The 25941-nt window shown below is 42.1% G+C and overlaps 1 protein-coding gene across 2 annotated transcripts in view; it reads right to left on the reverse strand.

The window, feature by feature from the left end:
• Positions 1-5394: 5394 nt before the first annotated feature.
• The window catches only part of LOC117764601 (plexin-A1-like), a 261822-nt gene continuing 241275 nt past the window's right edge, over positions 5395-25941 (reverse strand). For both annotated transcript variants that reach the window (XM_034590517.1, XM_034590516.1), the window contains exons 26-33: positions 25481-25640; positions 24525-24628; positions 24331-24427; positions 20860-21050; positions 15748-15917; positions 14476-14688; positions 11050-11200; positions 5395-8773 (exon numbers count right to left, since the gene is read on the reverse strand). In XM_034590517.1, the coding sequence (XP_034446408.1) occupies positions 8678-8773; positions 11050-11200; positions 14476-14688; positions 15748-15917; positions 20860-21050; positions 24331-24427; positions 24525-24628; positions 25481-25640 (1182 nt within the window). In that variant the 3' untranslated portion in view covers positions 5395-8677. The remainder of the gene's footprint in view (positions 8774-11049; positions 11201-14475; positions 14689-15747; positions 15918-20859; positions 21051-24330; positions 24428-24524; positions 24629-25480; positions 25641-25941) is intronic.

The raw sequence follows: 25941 nt of genomic DNA on the forward strand, positions 1-25941 counted from the left end.
TTCATTTTCTTCAGCTTTGACAGAGAGGGAGCAGCCAGGGCTGACATGACTCTGTCTGCTGCCCTGAATCTGCGCTATCATCTTATTTCCCCTGCTGGTCGTCATTTATTGGGGCTTCATAACAACAGAATGAGCGAGATCTGAGCCAGGCAGTATAACCGCCCACCTCCTACAAGACGACCAAAGTCAGCTCTCTAGCCTGCTTTCCATCTCTACACTTGTCTCACTCTCTGCCCGTCTTTCATATTCTCACTGGTGTCCTCTGTGCCCCCCCCCCCCCCCCCCAGTTATGTTGTCCTCCTCTCTGTGGACACAGACGGGTCTTATCGCAGTTTAATCACCAGCTGAGAGTCAGAGGTGTGGGGGCCCCAGGCCAATGTGACTCTGTCTCTTATTCCGTGTCGGGGCATCTTTAGAGCACGGCAGAGTGTTTGTTTTGAGAGTGGTCGGGGTTATTGAATTGCCAGACATGCCTCCAGGCACAAGAAAAAGAGAGACGAGCAAAATAAGAAACAAGTACATCTCAAACATGGTAATCAGATGCCCGGATATATGAGAACAAAAAGCCAAACAGAAGGGGCGATCGGAGATGGTATCTGCTGTCAGGGAGAGTGTGTGCACCTTGTGGCTTAATCTAAGCACTGCTAGCTTTACCTGCTGTGACAAAAGTGCTACAGCATGGAGTTCAAACAGTATGCAAGAGGCAAATTAAAGGAGCAGGAAGGGGAGCGGGGAAGAAACCCCTGAGGAAACCATCTCAGCCTGTCTCTCTAAAAGACCAGAAATACTCCAATCTGCTCCTCAGCTTGAAACCTCTCCACGCACAGAAAGACACAAGAGTCTGAGACAGCCCTGCAGGTGGAGGAGAGAGGAATATGGAGGAAAAAGGATTTTGAAAAAGCACTTAGGATAATAAAGTGAGGTCAATTCCATTCAGAACAAAGACAAGGTGTCTGTGATATCCAGGGCAGATTCTCTCTGGAGGTCTGAATCTCTCCTCGTAATGGACTTTTTAATTGATTGATGGCTTGCCTGTCAAATCCTTTTGTTCCCATGGGGAGCGTGTGGCGCATTTTAAAATGTATATTTTCCAACTGGACGGTCTGAGGGACGTGACGGGGAAGAGGAGTTGATCTGTTTTGATATGATTTGCTCAGGAAAGGAAGGATGAAGACAGAAATCACTCCCTCATTCGGTAGTCCTTAGAGCTGAAATTCACTTGGGAGCAGAGACACTTATGAGTCATTGTCATTTAGCCTCCCTCTTGTTGTTCAATGCTTTGTGACATTTTAAGAATTCAAAATAATAATGGAATTATTGAAAGCTATTTGTCTATTTGTGTTGTTTTAGGTTTCTTTATACTTTCTTGTTTGGCATGTAATTCAACAACAACTATAATCCTCTTTCCCTATACTTATGTTCCCCCGCACCTTTACGTCTTTATTTTTTATTTTATTATTTTTATTACTGTTTATTGTGCATTTATATATACCTTTTTATGTTTTGCACATCACTACCCAATATGTACACTTGCTATTCTTTACATCCGCTGTCAACATTATACCAGATTTCTCTGTGTATATATGTCCCAGTCAGATTCATTACTTTTTGTGTGGTAGAAACACTTCTGCTGTAGTCTGCACCACGTTTCTCATGTGAGTTGTGTTTGTGTGTACTTGTGTTGTCAAACTGATGAAAATGCTGGATTCATTTCTTTGTGTTTTTTCTACGTGCATGTGTGTCCTTAAATTCAGGTGCGCTGAGCTTTCTTGGCCACTGAACAAACCAGCTCCATGGGGTTTAAGATTGGAGACTGTGCCAGTCCTCAATCGTTTGAAGACACAGTCTGGTTCTTTTCTATTCATCTGAAGTATCAATCCCTCACCAACCATCGTCCTGCGCCACTTGTCTTTTTCTTCTCCATTTTGATAATAAATAAAGTACTACTACCTGCAGTATAGTACTGGGCTAATATTGCATTAGATGTAGTAACACAGTTTGTACAAAGAGAGGGTTTGTAAGTAATGAACCAAAATCGGGGCAATTCTAGGAATCATTGTCAGTGTCTTCATCATCATCACCGTAGTACAACTGAGGGGAAATCACACAGAAGCAGCAGCTTCTTCTTTTCCAGAATACATAGAGTACACAGAGTACACAGAGTACACAAACAAGTCTCATATGTGCTGCTTTTGATCTTGTGAGTTCTCCTGTGGTGACGTGCACTTGAGATAAACTTAAAACTTGTTACAACTTTCAAATCCACAACTTTGAGGATATGTAGGGACAGGGAGGGGAAATAAAAACATCAGACGAGCCAGATTTAGCAAAAAACATGTTTAATCTCTCCTTGATGCGTGTCTATTTACACGTAATAAATCTGCAAAATAGGAAAGAGCAGGATATTTACACGGGCGTGAAACAGCCAAAACCTGTCACAGCAGCTTCAAGTCTGAAACTCTTAAAAAGGTATCAGAATTCATAAAGTATTAAAACTCTTTAAGGTATTTTTTTTCTTTCTACCTCCTCTTAATCTGTGTGTGAAGATATTTCATGTCCTATACTCCTCTGAAATATACTTTAATCAAACTCAGCAGGTGATGATGCCAGAGAGTTGGAGCTGAGGGATGAAAAGCCCTGTTGAGGGGGATCAAATCTGAAATGGCAGATGAATGGGGGATGTATTAAGGTTGTGCGTTGTTATGGGTCTGAGGTGGTGTCATTTTGGTGGGTGGAAGTTGTACTGAAAAATAAGCACATTTACGATACACTTGTAAAGTTTTAAAGACTGCTTTCAGAATGTACGGGGGGGAAAGGTGTGGGTTGCCAACACCTTATTTCAGAAACAGTTTGACATTTTGGGAAATGTTCTTTTTCACTTTTCTGCTGAGAGTTGGACGAGAGGACTGACACCAGTCTAATGAAAATGAAGCTAGAAACAGAAAGTGGTTAACTAACTTAGCGGAACAGCTAGAAAGGAGCACCAGCTAATCCAGTGCTGTTTAAAGGTTAAATGAACAAAAGACATTGTGTTCTTTCGATAATGGGTAAAATCATTTCAGGTAAAGTTTCTTTTTTCTCTCTTTTTATTTAATTTTTTATATCTACACCCCACTCTGCTAAACCTAGCTAACCATCTTTATACACCTTATTGATAAACACTTAAATGTACTTGCAACAAATATGTGCTAATTTTTCTTGTCTTCTAGAGCTACAGGATGATGTCACTGTTATGTCTCTGTATTTAAAAGAGAGCTGGAGTCACAATGTAGTTAGCTTAGCTAAAATTAGCATAAAGACACAGAGAAAACCAGTGTACCAAAGCTGACTGATCAACAACAAGGTAAAAGATGATAATATATTGTTTTAGGGGCAGTTGTGGTGGAGTTTCCTGTTAAAAGCTTGCTAAAGCTCAATGGGTGTAAGCAGGTACTTCTAGCATATTCCCTCAAAGCACAAACTATTGAATTTTAGTTTATGACTAATTCAAATTGAAATACACAAGAAGACAATTGGTTTTCTAGAGCCAGGCTAAAGACCTCCAAATATTCCTCTCAGAAAGAAGTGAAATTAGAATATTCTATAAATTACTGAAGTAAATGAACACAAAAATGTATGTTTAAATATATTTCTATGACCAATTTTTAACATCTGCCTCGATTCATATTTCTTTTCAGTATGTGAAGGGGCTGACGAAGCTCGGAGAACAGTTCTGTGTCGGTCAATCATTGAGCGACTCCTTCATCATTTCATCACTGTCTTTTTCTATGTGAAAAACTGAATGCCACAGATGCAACAGAATGGAAAATGAAGCGGTAACATTGCCTTCAAAGCGCTTCCTCTGCCTCGCCCGAGTCTTTTCATCTTTTACCCCAACAAGTGGTGAAGCAGAAAACAAGAGGCTAAGAAACAAAAGCACCAGAGACCAAGTGAGTCTTATCCCCCCATCTTACTAAACGTTTCTTTTTTCTTTTTACACCCGTACAAAGTTATCAGCAAGGCTTAATAAGCCTCATTACTCTTTCCAGATCTCTAAAATTATCTTCACGAGCCTTTAACACAAGAACAAATGAGCAAGTAAATCGCTGTCAAAACATCCATTTAAATTGAACAAAATGTGTTGATGAGCGCCTGTACATGGAAGTAATGTCTCTCGATTTCAGCATTCATCAGCCATAGAAAACTAAACGACTTCCTAGTTATTTAAAAGACTGTAACTGAATGGCGAAATCCGTTTTGTGGAAGTGCTGAGAAGCAGATGGATCAAAGTTAATCTCCTGTCCTGGAGTTCCTCTCCTGATGTGGATGACGAAAGCTTTGGTCTGCTGCCCTGTATGTAGTTTTTTACCCTGTGTAGATCAGTGGTTCAAGTATGGAAGCACAAACAGTACGTCTCACTCTGTCCAAACACATTCATGCTGTCAGATGAAACACGGCGTTTTAGTTTGAACTGCAAAAAAATATACACTGCATTTTTTGAAAGGGTTTCTTTAAACATCCTAATCCCTCAAAGGTAATGTGGTTCTGTTGGAGTGAAGAGCTTTCACTTGACAGCAGCAAAATGTGTTTGGCTTGGAGGCTACACAATGTCACTGATGCTAAGTTTGCCTTATAACTTCAACTGAATATTAAGGAACTGAATATTTTTATATTACAAACCTGTTTTCTCAGCTGTAGGGAAAATATGATGTTCATTTTTCTATAGTTGTAGCTGGGAAATGGAATTCAAATAATGAATCCTTATCGTCAACCTGAATATTAGCATGTCAGTTTAGTAATCACCTCATGTGTGGTGACATTATTTTCCACTTTCCTTTTAAGCGTGAGGCTTTGATTGGAGGGAGTGCTGCTCAAAAGACACAATCCAAAGGGTCTTATGTGAAAATTAGTGACGGCCAAACACACTAAATGAAATATCACCCTGAATTTCATTCTGTGTGCCAGCTGTGACTGAACAATATCACTGGGTTATGTTCTTTAGTCTGTCTAGTGCTTTTTTTTAATCACACCAGGTGCCTTCTAAACAGAAAGTCCTTATCAGGGTCTGAACCAAGGTTTGTGTTTTTGTGACATCATGTCGGCCAACATTTGATCTGGTTTGTTTTCACACTGCAATTTTGCAATGTTCTGTGGTCATCACATCCACGTGCTGCATTGCTCTGTACTTGACATTGCTTTCATGTGGGTTAATTCTGTGGGCAGCCGTTACTGCTTGAAAGGAGATAAACGAAAGATGTATCCTGCTATCATAATAATAGCATAGTGGTAGCAGAAAAAAATCTTACATGGATAACATGATTCAGTTTGATGTGGACCCAGACCACTTCTTCTGTTTGGACCTGAGTCTGTCTCTTCGATCAAAACCAAAGACAATTCTCACTCCTGCTATTTGGGTTCAGACCAACCTGAAAAGTCCTAAGGTCCAAACCAAACAAGGCAGGTGTGGAAGCATCCTTTCTCTACTGGCTGCTGTTTTCTTTGGAATAAAGAAAATAATGTAATATTGTCAGTACAACTTGCACAAATATGTGGGGTGCAGATTTAAATACAATTATTTCAGTTCAATTACATTACTTGAACTAATAACTTAGTTTAGTATTCAAAAAACATGATGCCTAGTGTCCTAATTATTACAATTAATATTAAAAATCTTTAGTTTTCCCAGCTGGCATTTTAAACTTCTGTTTAAAACAAGTATCTATTCCAGCAAAGGTTAATTTGAGACTATGTAAAATGAAGACAAGAGGTGTGAGCAAGTCTCATTGTAGATAGATTACAACTGTGTTGGAAAGTATACTTGAGAGTTTCCTTGGCTGTGTTGGATTGTACTGAAGAGCAGCACTCACTGCAGTCATAAGGATCTATTACCAAGGTAGAAGAACCAAAGTAAGTTAGTAATAACTGCCATCTCTCACTTGGCTCTCCTTGGACTGTCTAAGTGTAGGAGGGGATGATAACTCAAGGGGTGCGGTTTTGCATAAACCTAGCAGGCCTGTTCGCAGACACCCCCCAGCTGTCTGCAGACTCTGTTATTCAAACTGGGATGAGTACTCTGGGGTTCACTGATTAAAGAGTCAATTCCACTGTACCACAGGAAAAAAAAGAAACTGAGGGAAGCACTGTTGAACAGGAAGGAAAAGAAAGGATAAATCCATACTACCCCATTTCATTTGAAAAATAAAACGATCATCTCTCAACACAAGCGTTTTGGCTGAGGATGAGTTTTAATTCCGGTTCATACTTACATGCCAAAAAACGCGTGTTGGTGTAAACAGGAATTGTTAGAATATTAGCTCCTTTTCGCATGTGATCACTTTTATCATAGTTAAATGCAGAATTCAAGCTGTTAGCAAAGACAACAGGGTCAGCAACGCTTGTAATTGATTATCCATGTTGTGTTCTACACTGGTAGCCGAGGCCAATGTTGGTTGCTAGTCGTGTGGACCCAGGCATATTTGTAGCAGAGTTGATTTGTAACATAGTAATGTGGATGTAGCCAAAATGATTTTGATGCATTGGTAACTGCAGTATTCTTGTAAATCTCATGGAAATCAACCTGTTTCAACCATCACCTATTTTCTCTGTTATTAAAAGAAACAAACAGGGATAAGTAGTTAAATTCATCGGATCTGGTTGTAAATGAGTCTGATCTGCTTCTCATGGATGAATGACAGTTCATCAAACATACAGTTTACATGACATTACCCCGGTGTGTTTAACGCCTGTCAATCTTATTTTTTGTCATAGGAGAAAGGAATGTCTTGTTCATGTACGCATGTTTTTTTCTGAGCACTGCCAGTTTATGTGGTGCAGCGCGTACTTCACTTTTTTTGATACCCCTGTAAAACCACAGAATGAAAAAAAAAGGCCTTCAACTGGTACAAAAACACCACTCACATGAATCAAGCTACATTTCATTATCGCTTCATAAACCACATTCACATTTCAAAAATGGAGCCTTGAGCTTTTACCGTATTCACTGCAGACTAAGAAAAAAAAAATACAAGCCAAAGTTCGACAACACTGTTTCACTTTCTTTTGCATCACACCAAAAACTAGCCTTCATGTCAGATGGCACATCTAATAAAATGTTTCAGACAAGAGGGGGAAGGCTATAAAACAAGAGCAAGAAGTTGCAGAGAACATGTGCCACGGTTCAACCTAGACGGCTGCCTAATTCCTCCAGTGGTCCGACCACCACACAGCGACGAGGCTGGCCTCCACAGAAATGACTTCATCTAAATCAGCTGTATTTGGTTGCTTCAAAACAAACACAAGAGCACTGAAGGTCGGTCGTCTCACAGGCGACTTCCAGACACCATTTGTCCTTTCGCCAGAGATGTAGCACACAACTACCCAAAGACCTCATGAAATATAGAAAGTGTCTGTAATTATATATATATATGTATATCTTTGCCAGTTACCTATTTTTTAAACTCTCACTTTCAGTCGGTAAGCATGGCAACATTTCATGATAGCACATTTCATGATAGCACATTTCATCTAACGAAAAGAAGTCTCTTTGCACTAAACAACATTCAAAGGAAAACATGGCACAGGACAACTTTTTCCTCATAATTTTTCATCTCGGAAATATCAAATCCTCTTCTCAAACTTATCTTTTGTACATTAAAATGGAAAAAGAACTCAACTTCTCATTTGTTTTAAAAACAAAAGGTTTGTATTTATATATCCATATATATATATATATATATATTCATATATCCTCTTCTCTCTTTTGATTTAGCTTTGTTGTGCAAATTCAGCAGTAACACAAGTGGCACAGCACTAGGGAGAGTAGGCAGTTGAGGGAGCAACGGAATCGAATACAATTACAAATCAAAAGCCGAGTGGTGAAACTGAGGATGTCCTTTGTCAGAGATCTTGTTGATAGTTAGTCAGAGTCAGTACTGGAGGAAGAGTTTCCCTGCAAAGTCCTTCCTCGTGGTTGCTCTGCGGTGGCAGCCAAGTGTCCTGCTGAAGTGTCTTTGAGCAACACACTGAATTTCTACCAGCTCCATGGCGGCTGCTCTGTAGCTGTCCCTGACCACTGACCTCCCGGTGGAGGACAGCAACAGAAAAGAGAAAGGGATCAAGTATAGAGATATCACATCCTGGATTTGTATTAGCCCACAGTTGCTATTGAACCGTAGCTCTGGCTGTGGAAAGCTACTCGCTGGTGACTTGTACCTTTCCCCCTGCAGCGTTTCAGCTCTGCGTCCAGCTCCATGAGTGTCTGGTCGCCACTGTGCATGTACCGCTCCTGATTGTGGCCAAAGTACCCAGCTGCTGCCCCTATAGGACTCTCGATGTGATGAGGGGCCTTGATGAAAATGAACTCTCTCCTGAGCTGAGGACCATATCTGCTGAGGCTGTCGGTGCGTTTGATTTGGTTGTTCAGGGCTGGGTTGGTGGCTCAGAGAAAACAAATAAAAACCAAAAAAACACCAACCCTGCCGGCGGGGCCTTAGGTCCTGCTATCTCTCCAGTGTGCTGCTGCTGGGTGCTTGTGTCCTGGCAGTCTTTTCTGCTGCTCATGTTTGTTGTTGTTTACGAGGGCGACAGCGAGAGACTTCAAACGTCGAGGGTCTAAATGTCACGGGGCGTCAACGGTTGTCAGGGAAGGTGTGTTGGTTGGCCAGTTCTCTGCTAGCCGAGGAGCGCGATTGGCTGGTCCTCAGCTGGCCAGAGCCATGGTGTCGATCACCTGCTCCAGCTTTCCGCGTAGCCGCTGTCTGCGCGACTGCTCGTCCTTCTGCAACGCTGAAAGGATCTGGACACAGATATGGAGAAAGATGATCAATTCTTTATATCTTGGTGCATGCAGCAAACTCATTAACACAAATGCTCTGTGGCTAATGTCAGAGTCTCTGTTAGTGATCACATTTTAAACGGATGCTGACAACATGGACATGGTTAGGAGGGCAGGTGTCTGGGTGAGTGGGATGTACACAACTGCATGACCAAGGCCACATGGAAAGTGTGTGTGTGTGTGTTGGTGTTGGTGTTTTATTATGTGGGCCTTGAACAGGGCAGAGAGGAGCTGGTGCAAAAAGACTGTATTTATGTGTGCATTTGTCCTCTCTTACTGAAGTGTGTGTGTGTGTATCAGCAGGCATATTTGAGCGTGTACATTCATGCACGCGCTTATTTGAGTGTGCATGTGAGGTCAGGGCATGTGTCAGAGGCGACTGCGATTGTGCAGCCGCCTACATCTGTATAATAGGCTGTAATGAAGGGGAGCACTTGGTTTGAATGGAGACACCTGCAGCCAGCCAGCGTAACCACTGTAATACTGCTGCTACGGGGGGACGGAGGGGAGGGGAGGGAGGGAGGGAGGCTGAGACAACTTATCGGTCGCCACATAAAAGCGCGATAAAGCTGGGGAAGGCGGAGGTTGCAAAGGACACAGGGCTGTCCATCAGAAGCGGGAGGAGGGTGAAAGAGGAGGGGGGGGGGGGGGGTGGTATGAACCGCAGTGACTCATGGGAGGGGAAAATAAAGGGATGGAGAGGATGGAGGATAATGAGGCAGGGAAGGAAAGAAGGAGGGATAAGGAGATGGAGGAAAGATTAAATAGCTTGGAGGGTGGGGGTGTGAGGGGGCTCTTTCAGTCATTTAAGTCTTAATGGGTTGGACGAGGGGGCATGGAACAGATTTAAGGCTAAATTATCAGTCCACTTAAAGAAGGACATTTAGCGTGCACACACTCACATGCACACACACGTTCGGCAGAAGCAAGTAACACGCACATTATTTTACTAATTAATCCTGCCTTCCAGTCTGCTTGGAAAAACATGAGCAATGTACAGCTTGATTACATTAGCAAAAATAGTTCAATATTTGTCAAATACACTTATTTGATTTGTTGCAGAGAGTTACATGAAATTATATATTTTTTTCTTCTCTCTTTATTCAAGGGCTTGGTCTTTCAGTTTTATGGTTATTAGTACGTATTGTTTTCAAGTTCAGATTTTGTAATGCTTCCACTCAAAACCTTGCGCTCTCACTCAGATGTACCCTGCTTGTGCTTACATTTGCTGCGCTCCAACTTCAGCTCTTCTCCACACGCTGCTTCTGTGCTTGTGTGAAACCTCTGCTCTCGGATTTCTCCTCTGCACTCTATCTATCAAAACTGCCCAACCAATAGAATGCCAGGTGTAATTGTGAAACTGTCCCGCCCTCGTTGTGAATGTGTTAGGTTTCTGTCCTGCACAGGCGATTACTTTAACCAGGTTCGTGCACTACTGCTCTCCAAAAAGGTATTTCGTCATCACTCCATCTGGCATTCTATTGGTTTTTTGGTTTTGACAGAGTTGTTGCACAACAAAAAATCCGAGAGCAGAGGTTTCTCTTACGCACAAAAGCAGCAAGTGGAGAAGAGCTGAAGCTGGCGTGCAGCAAATCCAAGACCACACTCTTGAATAAAGATAGAAAAAAAAAACGCATTCATTTTTTATATCACTCTCATATGTGTGTGTGTGCTAAATTATGAAGCCATTGCAGGCAGATGGTGAGTTTGTCTGCGCACAGACTAGAAACAGGGTGGAGACCCTCAGCCTGGCTTGTGTCTAAAGGTAACACAACAAATCTACCTACCAGCGCTTCTGAAGCTCAGTAATTAACACGTCCTATCTTGTTTGCTTAATCCCTACAAAAGCCTCATATTTAGCACAGAGACGAGAGCGGTGGGTTTGATCTTCTTCAGCAAAAAGCACATTAGCATATGTCAAAATAATGTCAAACTGTTCCTTTATCAGATAAACCACACACTTTGAGCAGAAATGTGGAGTTTTAATCAGCCGGCAGCAGCTGTGGGACACTGTACATGTCGGGGGGGGGGGGGAAATGAAAACCACATTAATTTAATGTGGCTCCGTTAGGTCTGTAATGTGTTGAGCTCATGCCTTAATGTGCATCCTAATGGTGATAATACCTTCCAGCCTGTACCACTGGTTATCAGTGTAATTGAATTAAAATGACCTCATGGTATTAGTCAAGGGAAGTGAGGAGGGTAGGGTGGGGGGGTTTGGAAGCGACGGAGCCCACCTCGTCTTTGTATTTGATGATGTAGGAGTAGATCTCGTGCAGCGCAGACATGCTGTTGAACTGGCTGAGGTGCAGGCGGGACTGCTCTGCTAGGTAGGCACTCATGTCCTGGTCGCTGATGGCCGGCATGCGGGAGATGTCAGAGTAATACCTGGAGGAGACATCAGGCAGGGTTTAAAGAAAACATCTGTATTACATCCAAAAGCTTATACACTTATTTTACTCAAACAGAGTCTGAACATGAATATCCTGGTCATCCACAATTGCTTTTTTGTTAAATTATTTTTTTAGCAGTGTGAGCTTTCCAGATGGGTTCTCTGTAGACCTCTTCATCTGTTGTGGCAGAAAGGTTTGGAATAAAGATAATACTATAAAAGGTGCAGCAGCCTCTCACAAAATAAAATATGTAAAACAAATCTGTCGAGTTCTGTCAATTTGCCGTTAGCTGCTGCCTGAAAAGGTCGACCATACTTTCCAGACTCCGTGTCCGCTGATATTTTTTTTACTGGAATCGGTTACACATGCATGCCCTCATTTCCATTCATACTAAAATGAGGGTCCGCACGGGTGTGGCGTTCCTGGGCTGCATACCTTATCCAACATTCAATTCCATTCTATTCCAGTAGGTGGCGCTAAACTGGTATAAGGTTTGTTTGTCAACTGCCATTCATATCAAGATGACTCCTGGACTGGAAAATGTTGAACAGTAAAATATATTATACCTGGAGCATGCGCACATACAGTCAACAACCTTTGGGCTGCACGTGGACAAGGGGTCCGTGCATACGCTAGCATGGGTGGACATGAGACAACAGTAACGTCAGGAGGACCATAGCGGACCCCAGTGGACTGGCAGACATGGGAGTTAGAAATTCACTTAAAAGAAGACAGGTGCCTGATAGTTTTCCTGCTGCATTGACACAATTTTTCACCGTATTTTGAGGTAGACGCAGGGAGGTAAACATTGCGTGTATAAAACTAAAAATGAATACAGAAGGCCTTGCTTTACACATAAAAACATTATTTAGTTATTTATGTACAGTCCCTCATGTTGAGTGTTGACTTGCACCTACTGAGGTCCATTCTGTATGAGCAACAACCTTCACATTATTGACTCAGTGCCGCAGCAGAGGAGCAAAATCTCCAGTAAATATGTAGCAGGCAGTGAATAGCACAGTATATTGAGAATATATACCAATATTGAGTTGCACCTGAACCTGCCTGCAGGATCCATATCTCAACTATCTCAAGGTTTACTGCTGCAGTCTGAGGTTGAGAGTGGGTTAGGAGGCATGAGCGAAAACGAGGTTTAACTGCACCCAATTAACCCTCTCCTATAAATCCCTATCTCTGCCTCCAAATGCTCTCTGCAAGCCTCAGGACTTACTGTAGCACAGTCAAGCCTGTTGTTGTCCAAGTGCATGAGTGCTGCAGCGGCAGGAGGAGAAGGGCAATGCACTTTGGATATATCATTTACTTTTGAGCCAACACTTGTTTTACACACAATTATCCCCATTTGGCAGATGATGTTTCCTGCCCTGCGAGCATTATATCTTGGTAATTTCAGTATCAGAATAATCAGAACATCTTTACATGCTGTTGAAGACCCGGCAAAGCAAATTGCCAAAGAGTGAAGGAAGTGGCAGTCCAGATAAGATACTTAAGCCTTTTTCAGACATTAACAATTCGGTCAGGACTCTCTCAGGAGTTTGTCTTTCACATATTCAATTTAATTCAATTGTATTTGTACAGCGCCAGATCCTAATATACATTATCTAAAGGCACTTTACATAAAAGGTCAAGACTTTAAAAAAATTATACAGAAGCCCACAATGAGCGAACACTTTGGCGACTGTGTAGAGAAAAAACTCCCTCATTAACCGGAAGAAACCTCGAGCAGAACCAGACAGCCACCTGCCTCGACAGGTTGGGGGTGAGCAGAGAAAAATGTAGAAAAGACGGGAGAGAAGAACAACGTGGCAGAAGACGTGTTCACAACAACACATAAATCACCAGAGCATTCAGGTGAGGGATCGGTGTAGCAGACAGAAGCAGGATGTAACGTAGTAATGCAGCTGCAAAGATCACGTTTTTGATTGCAGCCCATAACCTTCGGTGCTGAATAAAAGATGTGGCGTGCACCAGAGGATGTATTTCAGCGTTCCTCTGTTTGGAGAGAGGGCGAACAGCTGTTACAAATCCTTTATTCACCCGGATGGTTCCTCTCTAAACTTGATTCTTAACAGGTGAAGTGGATTTTAAAGTCAGAGTGTTTTTTCTTGGATCTGATTCATTGGGTCAAGCTGAAAATGTCACAGGCAGAACTGATAGATTTACACTGTGTGAACTTTTTTTTTTTTTTTTTTAAAGCCGAGGGCAAGACTGTTGTAATCACAGCACATGATTGCTTCACACCAATTTAACCCAGCTCCAATCTTTGATTTCTAGAACCGGATAAAGTTCAACCTGTATTTTTGCGTGTTACAGCTGTTTTTAACCTTGATCCCATGTCTCCACGACGCTTGTCACATTATCATTCTTCACCTTCCACCCAAATTTCTCGATAACCAGGCTCCCTCCTATGCTCCACCACCACCACCCTCTCTCCTCCAGCCTCCGCTCCTCTGATGCCAACCTCCTGTCACCTCCACTCAGGACCAAGGACCAGACCTGGGGCGACAGAGGCTTTTCTGTAGCTGCTTCCTCCCTCTGGAAGCCTCTCTCAACCATTCAGAGGCTGCACTGACCTGCCAACCTTCAAAACATCGCTCAAAATTCACCTCTGCAGAACTGCTTTTATATGACATATGATGTATTTCTATGTATTTGCTTTTATTGGCTCTCTCTGGTTTTAACCTTGATGTAAAGTGTCATTAACACTATTAAAAGCGCTATATAAATATAATGTACTATTACTATTATTACTCCACCAGCTCATAAGTACAACAGAGTATTTGTGCTTGCCAAGTTCTCCTTCGACTGGATCCAAAAGCTTGAGATGATTAATCTCATTGTCTTTTGAGAAAATAAGAAACCTCTTCGAATCCATCATGCATAAACACAACATGTAATCAATGATACCTGTGTATTAAAACCACTGTCAAACATCTCCTACTCTACCGAAGAGGCAATTTAAGTATTTTGTTATTTCTGAAACCCTTACTAAAGTATAATTTAACAGGCTGCTCCACATTTCTTATTTTAATGCAGGTTTTATTCTCTTAATTTTAAAACTAAAAGACATTCATCTTGTTAATGTATGACTTTTTTTGGTAATATTACAACTTAAGTCATGTAATATTACCACTTTATTCACAAAATCTTTAAGTGGCCCTAATACTAGAAGTCGTACAAGGAACTAAATGAGTTTCCAGTTGAGTTTTGTGGATTTGCACGTCAGTTTGTCTGTGTTAAACTTTGACCTACCTCTCCACCCAGTTCTTGTAGTTGGGGATGTCTTTAGCGTAGAGAAGCTTATTTGAAGGTGAGTCTTTTCCCAGTTTGTGTTCTGATGTTGAACAGGAGTCCATGAAGGTCTGGGCCACCACAGACAGACAGGCGTCCGTGATGCTGTTCTTGTGAATGTCAAACACAAACTGGGGGTTCTTGATCACGTTCACCCAGAAACGCAGAGGGAGACTGCAGAAGGTAAAGAAACACACATTTACAGGAAGTACATTATAACTGGTAATAGCCTGAATAACTATGTCCCTTGTGACAGGTAGTTTACTTACTTTGTTAGAATTGCACTACTTAATTTTAATCTCTGATCAGTGCATCGTGTACATTTAAGCCTTGTGTTTATTGTAATCACTCAATAGGTGCCATGATCTCAGGTGATGTGTCAGTTGTCTGGTCAGATATGCAAAATGTTTTACAACCGTCCTCTAAATGCTTTGCAAAAACTGTCTCCCATCAAATAAATGGGAATAAATAATGTATGGAAAATATCGCAGCACTAGTTCAAAGATGTTCTGAACTCATCCAGTAAATTATGACCAAGCGTACGACATAGCAGCTATTTGACTTGTCTGTGCATTTTGCAGACTTGCATTCACTGATTTAATGACTTAAGTTTGAATAATTATTTTCAGTAATATATACTTTCCAGGCATTAGCAGATGGGATGCAGAACACTATCATTATCACCACATTCTATTACATAACACACTCAGTTACAAGGCCATTTAAATACACTTTGGCCACTAATTACCACTGTCCATCAATAATTACTAAGCCCCCATAAACACTGTAATCTTGGGGTAGTATAGACAGTTGGAACACAGGTTATGGAACATCATCTGGTAAGAAAAACTTTGAGCCACTAGTGTAAAACTCTGTATAACACACAAAAAATGTAAATGTTAAAATGATCAAAGTGTATGCTGTTCCAGTGTAATGCTGTAAATGAATAGGCCAGAAAATGATAAAAAACGTCAATCAAAATTCCAAAGGACAATATGATGAATAGTTTTGTTTTGTCCCCTGAGAAAAGCAACAAATCATCACATGTGAAAAGCTGGAAACAAACGTTTGATATTTTCAATTTGAAACAAGATGACTTAAATATAATATATACTCTAAAGCCTTCATTGTATTTTAGGTTGCCATCTTGTAATACTGTAAATCCATTGCAATAGTTAGTTTCAATTGTTAAATGTAGAAAGAGAGAGAGAGAGAGTAAACTATCTCACTAACCAGTTGCTCTTCCAAGTGTGTCGTACGTCGTAGTCATTGATCGAGTGTTTGTCGGCCTGCTCGTCCAGGAAGTCGAACATGTACTTGATGGCGAGGGGCAGCGCACTGCCTCTGTGTGCCGTGCTGAAGATGGTCTCAAACAGGTCGTCCACAAACTTCTGTAACGTACCCTGAGTGGTAGAGTGAGAAAAGTGAGAAAACAAGAATATTAAATTCCATTTCTTAGTTTTAATTCAAACTAGTGCAGTGCCCATCTTAAACCTGGCTGTTGTTCTGTTTTCTGGTCCTGTGTTAAAGCTCTGGAGCTACTTCAGAATTATTCCTTGTCATTAGTGAGTCCTCCTCAAACTACAATATATTCTGTCACTTTTTATTGTTTGTGTGCCGCAAAGTGAAAACGTTGTGTTCATCCTACCTGGTTTATCTGCAGCAAAGATATTGTCAGCGTTTTTCATAAAATGAAAACTTATTGTTTATTTAATTATTATTAGTAGGTAAATTATGTTAGTTTAGTTTTTATATGATTTGAATTTAGTTATTCATTAATTGCATTTTTAATTTTAACTGTTTATTTAACTATTATGCTTGGTAATCAGTGTTGGTCCATAAGAATGAGAGAACCTTTTAGTTTTAGTGGAGCTTGAATACCAGTTGTCACAGTATACACAACATGAGTTGTGGTTTTTGTTTCCTCTGAACAAACATGTGCTCAAAATGGCTGCACTATGTCATTTAAGTTGTAACTGACTACATAGTATTCAGGAGGCCACCTGATTTCTTTTCTCTGATTCCTTTCGACATTTTAACGACATTTACTTATTATGGAAACCTTTATATTAGAGGTTAAGACAATAAGAACATGTCAGTGAGAAGGTAGAGACTGATAAATAACAGTGTGACAGTGCTGTGTGTCAGAATATAGTGAGCCACTTGTGTCCACAGCCCCTGAATGGGCCATATGTGTGTAGGTTTTCACTGTGAATGGTCCCACTGTGAATCACAGCAATAACTTAGGCTTTGTTACTGCCTCGCTCTGGTCACTGAGCTCCACATAATCACAAACAGGAAGCCCAGCTCCTCGACTCGGACGCTTTCCTCCAATGACAACTCTTCAACATAAATGGGACTGAATTTCCTTAACAACACATTTGTTTCCCGGACTTCTCCGGCTGGCTGAATCCATTACTGCACAAATGTTTGGGGATCGCATTTAGTCAGCCTTCGTGAAATGGAACAGGAATGAATTCTGTCCCAGTTACGGATCGAAGTGCTGAGATCTGCATAGATGAGACAACCGGGCAGGCGGACGCAGATAGACAAGGACAAGATGAGCTACTCAATTATATTTGCCTCTCTGTTTTTTCATCATGCGTGGCCAAATCTTCAATCCCTCAACAAATTACCTGTCTCCCGACACCTCCTGTAGCTGCCTCCCTGCACTCTGCACCACAAGCCCACCTTTTATTAATCTGTTTTTTCTTATTACCAGTGGAAATTGAAAAGCCGACTCGCTTGTAACTGCTGCCCATTGCTCTGCCCCCCCCCCCCCCCCCCCCCCCCCCCCCTTTGTATAATTAGGAGACAGAGAACTGAGAGACACAAGGAAAGACAGCTGGATTGTCTCTGAGACGGAGAAGATTGTGTGTGTGTGTGTGTGTGTGTGTGTGTGTGAGTTGTGATGGTTACGGTTACAGTTATGAGCTAGGGAATTAATGTCATCCATGTGTCCTCACAAGGAAGAAGTACAGGTTTGTGTGTGTAAATATACAGAGGGTCCATTGGTTAACGGTTTGGTTAGCATATATCAGAAAGAAAAAAAAAGGCTTTGTCTAGAAAATGTCCTACAATGTGACATACTGCTTTCTATCGCCAACCATCAATCATGTGGTTGTGCACGTGATAAATGCTTCACCGGCTCTGGTTATGTTTGGTAAAATGCTTTAGTACAGGTCTCCTAAGTGCGGTTTATTGCAGCGATGAAGCTGACTCTAAACCGATCTAAACTGAAGATCTTTACAGGCCAGTCCTGTTAAGCTGCTTTCAGACACACACTGAACTCCAGCTAATCTCCTGACATTCTCCTGAGGGGCCGCATGGGAGAACGCAATTGTCCGACAAAGAAGCTCTGCACTTTCCTCATAGTTTCTCCTGCTGGCCCCCAGGTAAAAAACTCCAGATAATAGCAGAGTGAGCCACTGTGAGAACACAGCAGGAGATCCTCTGACGGATTCTGCAAAGTCCATAAACATATCTGGGGTCTTAAAAGCAGGTGCTGTTGTTTTGGATGTAGTTTCCTACTACTGTTGTACCTTTGTGGGCTGTAGTGGTTGGAGTTGTGGCAGTGTGCTGCTTGTTGTGTGGAGGTGCGTCCTCTAAGGTTACTATGCGTGTTTACTTTGTTTTGCTGTAACTCTTTGTTTGCATAGTGATCTTTTGTGGATTCTCGATTTCGCTGTGCGTGTTACTTTGTAGCACTTGGTTAGCACAGTTAGCCCGACAGTACCGTGTGTATGTGTGTGTTTGGTTTTTGGCCATAACACTTTGCGTGCACACTCGTAAGTGTGCATACTACAGCGCTGACGTGTTATATTTGGATTGACTATGAAACTTTGTGTGCAGAGCTGTATGGGAGTTGTATATTTGTGGTTTTGGTTAAAAAATCACTGTGCAGGTTGGTTTCCCTGCGTAATGATTAGGATGATTTTCTGAGTAACCCGATGCGTGAGTTGTAGGAGAAATGTACTAAAGATAATCTTCAACTCATTGCGGAGATATTAGATATTTCTATCACTAAACAAGGCAAGAAGCCGGTCGTACGGGCTGATTCAGCTGTTGTCTGCTTTGGTTGAGAGGAGATTGCTGTCAGCTGGTGAAGCCGTGCAGGAAAGAGATTGAGTTGGAGTTGCGTCGGCTTGATTTGAGAGAGATAGAAATGACCCGTAATCTGGAGCTGAGAAAGCTTGAGGAAGAGACTAAGCAGAGACTGCCTGTGAAAGGATTAGAACTAAATGTAGCCGCGTCTCCCTCGGCTTCACCGGAGTCTGATGTGAGCAGAATCATCCATCTTGTTCTGGCCTTTCATGAAAAGGATTTGAGTGGGTCGGAACAACACTAAATTGGTCCAAAGAGGTGTGGACACTTTTACTGCAGTCCGTACTAACGGGTAAAGTCCAGGAGGTTTATGCAGCATTGCCTCCTTGATTATGAGAACGTTAAAGCTGGTATTTTGCGAGCACCTGAACTTTCTATCGTCAGAAGTTCCGCAAATACGGAAAACTTGAGTCTCAAACCGATGTCGAGTTTGCTCGCCAGAAAGAGGCATTATTTGACAGGTGGTGCTCAGCGCAGGGTGTGAAAACGTTAAGTGCCCTTAAAACCTTTTTGCTCTTTAAAAGCTGCTTGGCTGAGAGGGCTTCCACTTACCTGAATGAGCAGAAGACTCTTAAATATTCAGATGCTGCGATTCTTGCGGATGAATATGTTCTCACTTACAAATCTGTGTTTGGTGAAAAGGTGGCTGTGCACGCTCGGTTTAAAGATAGCGGGTCAGACAAGGGTTCGACTCACTTTGTGGTGCCGGCTGATGTCAGTGTTTCCAGTGGTGCCTAAAGGGAGATCCACTAGAGAGAGCCGAGTTTGTTTTCATTGTAAAAAACGGGGACATATCATTGAAACTTTTCATGCTTCGCAGAAGAAAAGCCAGTAAGCCAGGTGGTGCCGTGGTTGATGTTAGCCCTGGTAAAAAAATCTATGGCACAAGAGCAGCTGGCAGACAGTGTGGCATCCAGCACGGCAACTGTCAGTTCTGTCATTGCCTTTGTGGAGCTGTCCAGTGCTGAAGGGGTTTGCCCTGCTGTGCCCTTTGCTGTCTGTGTGTGTGTGTGTGTGTGTGTGTGTGTGTGTGTGTGTGCGTGTGGTAGTGGTGGGAGCTCGAGAAGTTCTTCTCTTGGTTAATTCTGATCACTTCTGATTTCTGCAACTTGACTATCTGTACTGACCACAACTCCCTTGTGTTCCTGCAGAATTTGCTCGTCAACAATCAGTGGCTGATACGGTGGAGAAATTGCTTCGGTGTCTCTGTCCAAAATGTCTACGGCAGGTATGATGTTGTGGCAAGATACATTCCCACGCCTGTTATTCATTTGTATTGGGATTTATTTGTTCACGTTTGTTTGTGTATGTTGGTTTATGAGAATCATCAACTTAGGGTGTTTTGTGTTTTCTTTCTCCTTCCCTCACTCTTTCTTCTCACAGGTATGAGTAAGTGTGATCACGTACATCTGGACCCACCGCCCTTCGTGGTGGGTCCAGATGCTCCCAGTTTTATTTTCTTTATGTCCATGCCTCTATTTGTTTATTCTTTGTTTTGTTAAAAAACTCTTTGTTTTAATCGTGACTCCAGCGTGGTGTCCTCTTTTTATGTTGCAGTCACAGTGTTGAGCCAAAGTAAATTTATGAGGCTTTGGCCGTAACAGGACCCAATTGTGCTTTCGTGTACTACTACTACTTTGCTGGACAACCACTCCCTTTGCTCCTTGGCAATTTGCTTTGTGGTGTGTCTTGAGACCTGGAAAAGTCCACACAATTGGTTCCGGCCTTTTCTCCTCTCTGAAAACGGCTTTACTTGCTTTCCTGTTCCAAGTTTCTGTTTTCCTCTTGAAGATTAAGAGCAGTCATTTTGCTGAAACTGCTCTGCTATTAACTATAGCTACAGGATGATAGTTGAAAATAGAACAGTAAAGACACCACATGATCTGTTTCTACCTTGAAGTAATGAGTTCATTTTACATTCGAACATCCATTTTTTAAAAGTAATACTTGAAGCTTGTATACCCTCTGGACGCTTCTCCTTTGCGATGTACTTGTGTTCTGCTCAATGCCTCTGAAAGCTTAATGCTTTAATGGAAATGTCAAATGTATATAATTTACCTTATGTAGGATTTTAAGACCCCTCAAGGACAGTCAGTGTGAGTAGTTTCCTCCACATCTACAACCTTAAAGGTTCCATTAGTCTGAGTTTTAGTGGTGGGTTTGAGTGTCCCTCAGTACTTCTAAGTGCTGTTTGAGAAAATAACAACACACAGATGTGCAGGATCCTCCCCTGCGTCTTACTTTTGTGGCGAGCAGCCTGGTCAGGTAGATCTCAGAGACCATCTTGCTTCCCCGGTCGCCCTCTCTCTGGTCCGAGTGGTCGTGGTTCTTCACCAGATGCCACAGTTTGGTGCCACTCTCCAGGTCGGGCGTGATCATGGGTGTTCTGGATCGGAGGCTGTCTGGACTGCTGGCTGTCCTCAGCATACTCTCTAAATCCACACACACAAGACAGAGTGATTATTTCAGCTTTATGTCAGCTTCCTTTTGAAACCGTGATGCAGTGAATGCAAAAGGGCTAATTTGACTTGTTAGGGCCATTTACCAGACCAGTAAATACCCCCAAACACACTTGAATATCTCTCCCCCACCATATCTCTCTGTGTTGCTTTCATTATTCATGGTGTGGGTGTCAGAGTTGATTAGAGTGAAGCAAAGAGATGCATATCTATGACCATTCCATTAAGGGTTGAGAGAGAGGGAGGAAGGAACCAGGGAGGTGAGGTGCACAGGGGGGGGGGGAGGGAGATGACTATCTGCTGAGTAGCTCCCATCCTGGGGGAAGGAGGGAATATGGAATGGATGGATGAGAGATAAAAGAGAAAAATGTTGCCGCGTGTTGCAGTCCCTTTATGTTCGGTGAAAGGACGTGGAGAGGAGTGGAGAGAGTGAATGTTGGGAGATGAAGGGGGGGTAAATGGACACAAAGAAAAAACATCTGGGGGAGAGAGGGGTGAAATGGAGAGTAATGGGGGAGCACAGGATAGAACAGTGAATGAGGGTGAGTGGGATGGTGTCTAGTGCTGTCGGTGCTCCTGCCAGCGGGGTGCGGAGTGGCTCTGATACCAAACCTATCATTGCTACTGGTGGCTGACATTAATGTGTGCTCATCCACACACACACACACACACACACACACACACACACGAAAGCAGAAGCACACAAAGGTGCAATAATGAACACTGAACCGGCCATAATGTATTTAGTGAGAACTATGGGTTTTAGTGATTTCAGTAAATTAATTGACCAAAAATACATATTTCTCCTCAACTAGCACTAAAGCAGTGAAGATGTGACACTGATCCATGGACTGTTTTTAAAGATGGATGACGCCTTTCCACTTCCTCCAACTATCAGAAAATGAAGCCAACATATCCCAGATGAACGCTGCAATCTGTGCAGTAGTGATCAGGGGGTGGAGCTGTGGTAATGAGGTCCTGCTGATACACGTAGTCGACCAATCAGAATCAACTATCTGTCATGACATTTCAAAATTGATAATTGGACATGCGTCAATGTAATAACAACTACCTAAAATGACGGACACCAACTTTGAGAAAGAAAAAAGTATTTGACATTTACTCTTCATTTTGGTCCATGTCCCATCCACTAACATGCAGGAGGAGGGATTTATGAGCTATGCTGCAGCTAGCCACCAGGTGGCGATTGAGATGCTTGGCTTCACTTTATATCATCTTTATATACAGTCTATGTACTTATCCAAATACTTCCTATTCAAGTCAAGATGCCCACAAACAGATACTTGATAATAAGAGATAATTTTCATAAAACAATGAAATACCTATTTGAAGTAGCCATACGATACGGAGCTGTTATATGAACTTAAATATTGTATCAGTATAGTCCTTGTTTCTACTGCCCTCCAGTAGCCAAAGAATAATACCATTGAAACCATTCATAGTGGTCGTGTCTGTACGAGTCAAGTGGATATTTGTTGTAACCTTTTTTTGTTTGTTTTTATTTCTTTATTTCTAATGCAGATTATTATCTAATTGACATCTATATATTTATCACCCTAAAATATCAAATAATGTTCCGGACAACATTAACATTTACAAATCTAAAGATACATGATAAACTGGGCGAGGGTCCTCCCCGGCTCCAAGCCAAGGTTGGTCAGAGACAAAGCATTACACTTCACTCACCACGCAACACACCTGCTGCTACAGGAGAGAGGGAGTGATAGCTATGCTCTGGAGGATTCCAAAAACGGCGAGCTGGGCAGGAACGGGAGGTCGAAATAATTCACTGAGCCAAAGCAGTGGAGGAAGATAAGACACGGCGCACAGCATGCACACATACACGCACTCCCTTACAGCGAAATTAATATGTATACGCAATGGGAGTCCAACAACCTTATAAATCAGAAGAGAGCCTAAACACACGCCAGTCTGCAGGAGCAGTTTACAGCAGGAGCTTTGTTGTTCACAGCAGAAACACATTTCTTCATGCTGGTCAACAATCACACGTGGAGCTGATCTTTATGATAACCTCATGAATTTCAGAGGGCCATTACCTTCTCTATTGCCTGTGTGTGTGTGTGTGTGTGTCACTATCTGCCTCACTTATTGATTGAGCTTGCTGAAACACAGTCATGAGTCACCTCAGCCCAGTTCAACCCCAAGACAAGACCCAAACTCTGTGAGCTGACTTGAAAACTATGAGTGAATTATTCAAACAGCAGTCGTGTAGGAATGATTTGTCCAAACCTTTTTGATAACTCTAAGTGGTTTCCACTGTGTAAATGTCAATATCAAAAGTGGAGGTGAAAATGGCCACCTTCATATACGATGTCATTGTACAATGAGCTGCTTTCGAGCATTTTCCAGACGGGCTTTATACGTGAACGCATATGTCTGAGTTGGCCACCGAATTTATTCTTCATGTCCTGCACGCTCTCCACAGGCGACACTCCTCGAGTCTGACCCGGACAATCTTCTGCTGCATTATTCATATGTGAAAGGAAAATATCCTGAACCAGTATTCTACAAATTTCTGAAAACGGCTAAATAGACACTGGCTAATAATATTCTCAATTTTGTTGACGACCACTCTGTCACCAGAGTTAATTCAATATCAATGCCAAATTGAATTTCATGTTATAGACAAACACAGGAAAAGGGGATAATACCTTCAACAAAACATTTTTCGTCTTTCTTTTTTTTTTTTTTTTATCTGCTGAGGTTTTAGTCCAGCTTACCTTGGGATAACAGCAGTAATGTAAATGTAAGGATCATTTCCTACTAAGTAGCAGACGAGGGTCGAGCTTTTTCTAACTACAGAGCCATTTATCTTCTACATATTCAAAATTTCGAATAAAGTATACAATATTGATGCTGGGCCTCTATCTGTTTATCTGACTGCCAGGTGTCCTCCCTTTCTCTCCCTCTCTTCTCTTTCACTCTGTCAGCTGGGATCGAGGTGTCTACTTTAATGCCTGTCATTTATGGACTGCTTGGAAATAGCCATGGAATAGCCTTGGCCCGGGCTGATAGCAGTGGATAAAAAGGATTGCCATTCACTCAGAGGGAGGCGGGGGAAAAAAAGAAAAAGTAAGGCAGCCAATCATGGCAATGAAAAACAAAGAGAAAGAGAGAATGAAAGAGCAATGGAGGGTGCAGAGGGAGGAATGGGAATCATAGACGGAATGATTTAAATAGGATGAGGTGAAGAGGAGAGCGTGAGCCGTACCGTATCTGCTGAGGCTCTTGGTGAAGGTGGACGAGTTGGAGATGTTGTAGGCAGAGTTCTGCTTTGGCACCAGGGCGATCACTGAGCCGTCCGTCACCTGCACAAACAAACGCACAACAAAATACAGTGTGAGAGCGACTAAGCTCACAGCGCCTGCTCGTTCCTGTCTGCAGTGCACGCCGGCACTCGTGTACCTGATAGTGAGCCAGTGTGTTGAGGCGCTTCCAGTCGTTGTCGATCTTAGTCGTGACATCTTCATCTTGCAGAATGATTCTGGCCATCCGACCTTGACGCCATTCTTCAGAAAAAAAAAAGGAAAACGGAGGATTAGATAAACTTACACAAGTTGTCAGTTCTTAAGCTACAAACAAATGCAACAAACAGTGAATATCGTTTTCTTCATTTTCTTTATTCCTTAATCACAACTGTTGCAGGCTTTGAGTATTGGCAGTGCATGTGTTTGTGATGTGTTTGCAGTGTACTCATCCAATTCTTTGAATAGTAGTCGCGACTTAAAGATGCTCAAATCAATATTTCCAAATGACCAATGTCTCGTCGGCCTCTGCAGCTCCTCTCAGCTCCATGAAGCCTTAAAGAGGTTAGCTGCTCTCAGCTCATTATTTTGCTTTTTACTCCTTTTTCCAACTTGTATTATTTTTAGTACTAAAGTACTAAACGGCTCAGAGCTTGTGACTATTGCTGATGAACATGTGGAGCATTTACAGAGCCACATGTTTTCCTCAGGAACTGGTGGAGACACGAACATGACTCCACATTAATGTTACACTGTGTCTGCAGGATATGTAGGTGAGCAACCTAATAAGGTGATAATAAGCAAATGTTGTGTTCACGGGTTGCTGAACTCTCCCAAAGTGGTCAAAATAAAATGAATTATTTCATATGTAATAACAATAATGTCAACTGATTCTAGGCAACAGAAAATCCCGTCACCTGAGTTTGATTCAAGTAACCATCCAACACATCACTAGCTCTGTTACGACCACTGACATTAACCAGCAGTTCAGACAAGTGCAGCAAAGAACTCCTAATACTACAGCTAACTTGTACAAGTTGTGATTGTGTGTTTTGAGCTGAAGTGACAAAATCTGTGCATGTTTCATACATGCGTGTGCAGCACTGTGCTTCTTACCCAGGTCCATATCAGAAGCCTTTGGCCTTTGTGAATAGGGGCTGCCCTTGTACACAGCATCGAGCAGCTTCTCTTTGACCTGAGTGATCGTGTCACAGTTGAGACACTTGACCGTCACCTCGGCGGAATTCTCATTCTCTGGGTTTACACAGTGCAACGTCTGGCAGAAGAAAAAACACAAAAATGGAAAGAGACAAAATAAATTAGGTTTAAGTCGGCACACTGCTAGAGTGCTGCTAAGTGAGATGTTTGTATCATTGTTTAGGAGCATTTGATTGTACATGAAGTTTTACACCTAGTTTGTTTGCAGTAGCTCAGGAGCGGATCCAGGGGTGGGACCAGGGGGGCACTGACCCCAGCTGAAATCTGATTGGTCCCTAAAGTGCCCCAGTCCTGGCAGTTTTTTTTTTTCCTTTAATAAACTAGACACTTAGTATCAATGAGATAAACATGACAATTTG

This window comes from Hippoglossus hippoglossus, chromosome 7 (genome assembly GCF_009819705.1).
Source record: "Hippoglossus hippoglossus isolate fHipHip1 chromosome 7, fHipHip1.pri, whole genome shotgun sequence".
Taxonomy (NCBI): Eukaryota; Metazoa; Chordata; class Actinopteri; order Pleuronectiformes; family Pleuronectidae; genus Hippoglossus; species Hippoglossus hippoglossus.